Source organism: Ailuropoda melanoleuca, unplaced genomic scaffold, assembly GCF_002007445.2.
Source record: "Ailuropoda melanoleuca isolate Jingjing unplaced genomic scaffold, ASM200744v2 unplaced-scaffold39507, whole genome shotgun sequence".
NCBI lineage: Eukaryota > Metazoa > Chordata > Mammalia > Carnivora > Ursidae > Ailuropoda > Ailuropoda melanoleuca.
Window position 1 is genome coordinate 1 of NW_023211067.1, and position 562 is coordinate 562.

The 562-nt window shown below is 49.8% G+C and overlaps 1 protein-coding gene across 1 annotated transcript; it reads left to right on the plus strand.

Annotated features, from left to right (window-relative positions):
- Positions 1-4: 4 nt before the first annotated feature.
- On the plus strand, positions 5-556 carry LOC117798986 (cytochrome b-c1 complex subunit Rieske, mitochondrial-like; the record flags this gene model as incomplete). Its single annotated transcript, XM_034651445.1, has 1 exon — positions 5-556. A coding segment is annotated over one exon (552 nt), but the record flags the coding sequence as incomplete, so codon positions are not given.
- Between the last annotated feature and the right edge of the window lie 6 nt (positions 557-562).

A 562-nucleotide genomic window follows, 5' to 3' on the forward strand; every position in this document is an offset into this window, starting at 1 on the left:
AAAGCCACTGGTGTCCGGTGCTCCGTTGCTGGCGGAGAAGTTGCAGGGGCTTGACATCAAGAGCCCTTTCCTGACCAGAGATTCTCTTAGCGGACAGGCTGCGGGGAGTGCGCCCAGGGCCACTGTGAGCATAAATGGGCCATCCACTGTCCGTTTTGCTCACAGCGATGTCACTGTGCCCGACTTTTCAGACTACAGGCGGAGTGATGTACAGAACAGCACAAAGTCTTCTCAGGACAGTGTGGACAATCGAAGGGGGTTCTCCTATCTGGTTACTGGAGTAACAGCTGTTGCAACAGCATATGCTGCCAAGAATATAGTCACAGAATTTGTCATGACCATGAGTGCCTCTGCTGATGTGCTGGCTATGTCGAAGATCGAAATCAAGTTGTCTGATATTCCAGAGGGCAAGAACATGGCTTTCAAGTGGCGAGGAAAACCCCTTTTTGTTCGCCATAGAACCCAAAAAGAAATTGACCAGGAAGCTGAAGTCAGTTTGACAGAGTTAAGGGACCCGCAGCATGATTTAGACCGAGTTCAAAAACCAGAATGGGCTATACTT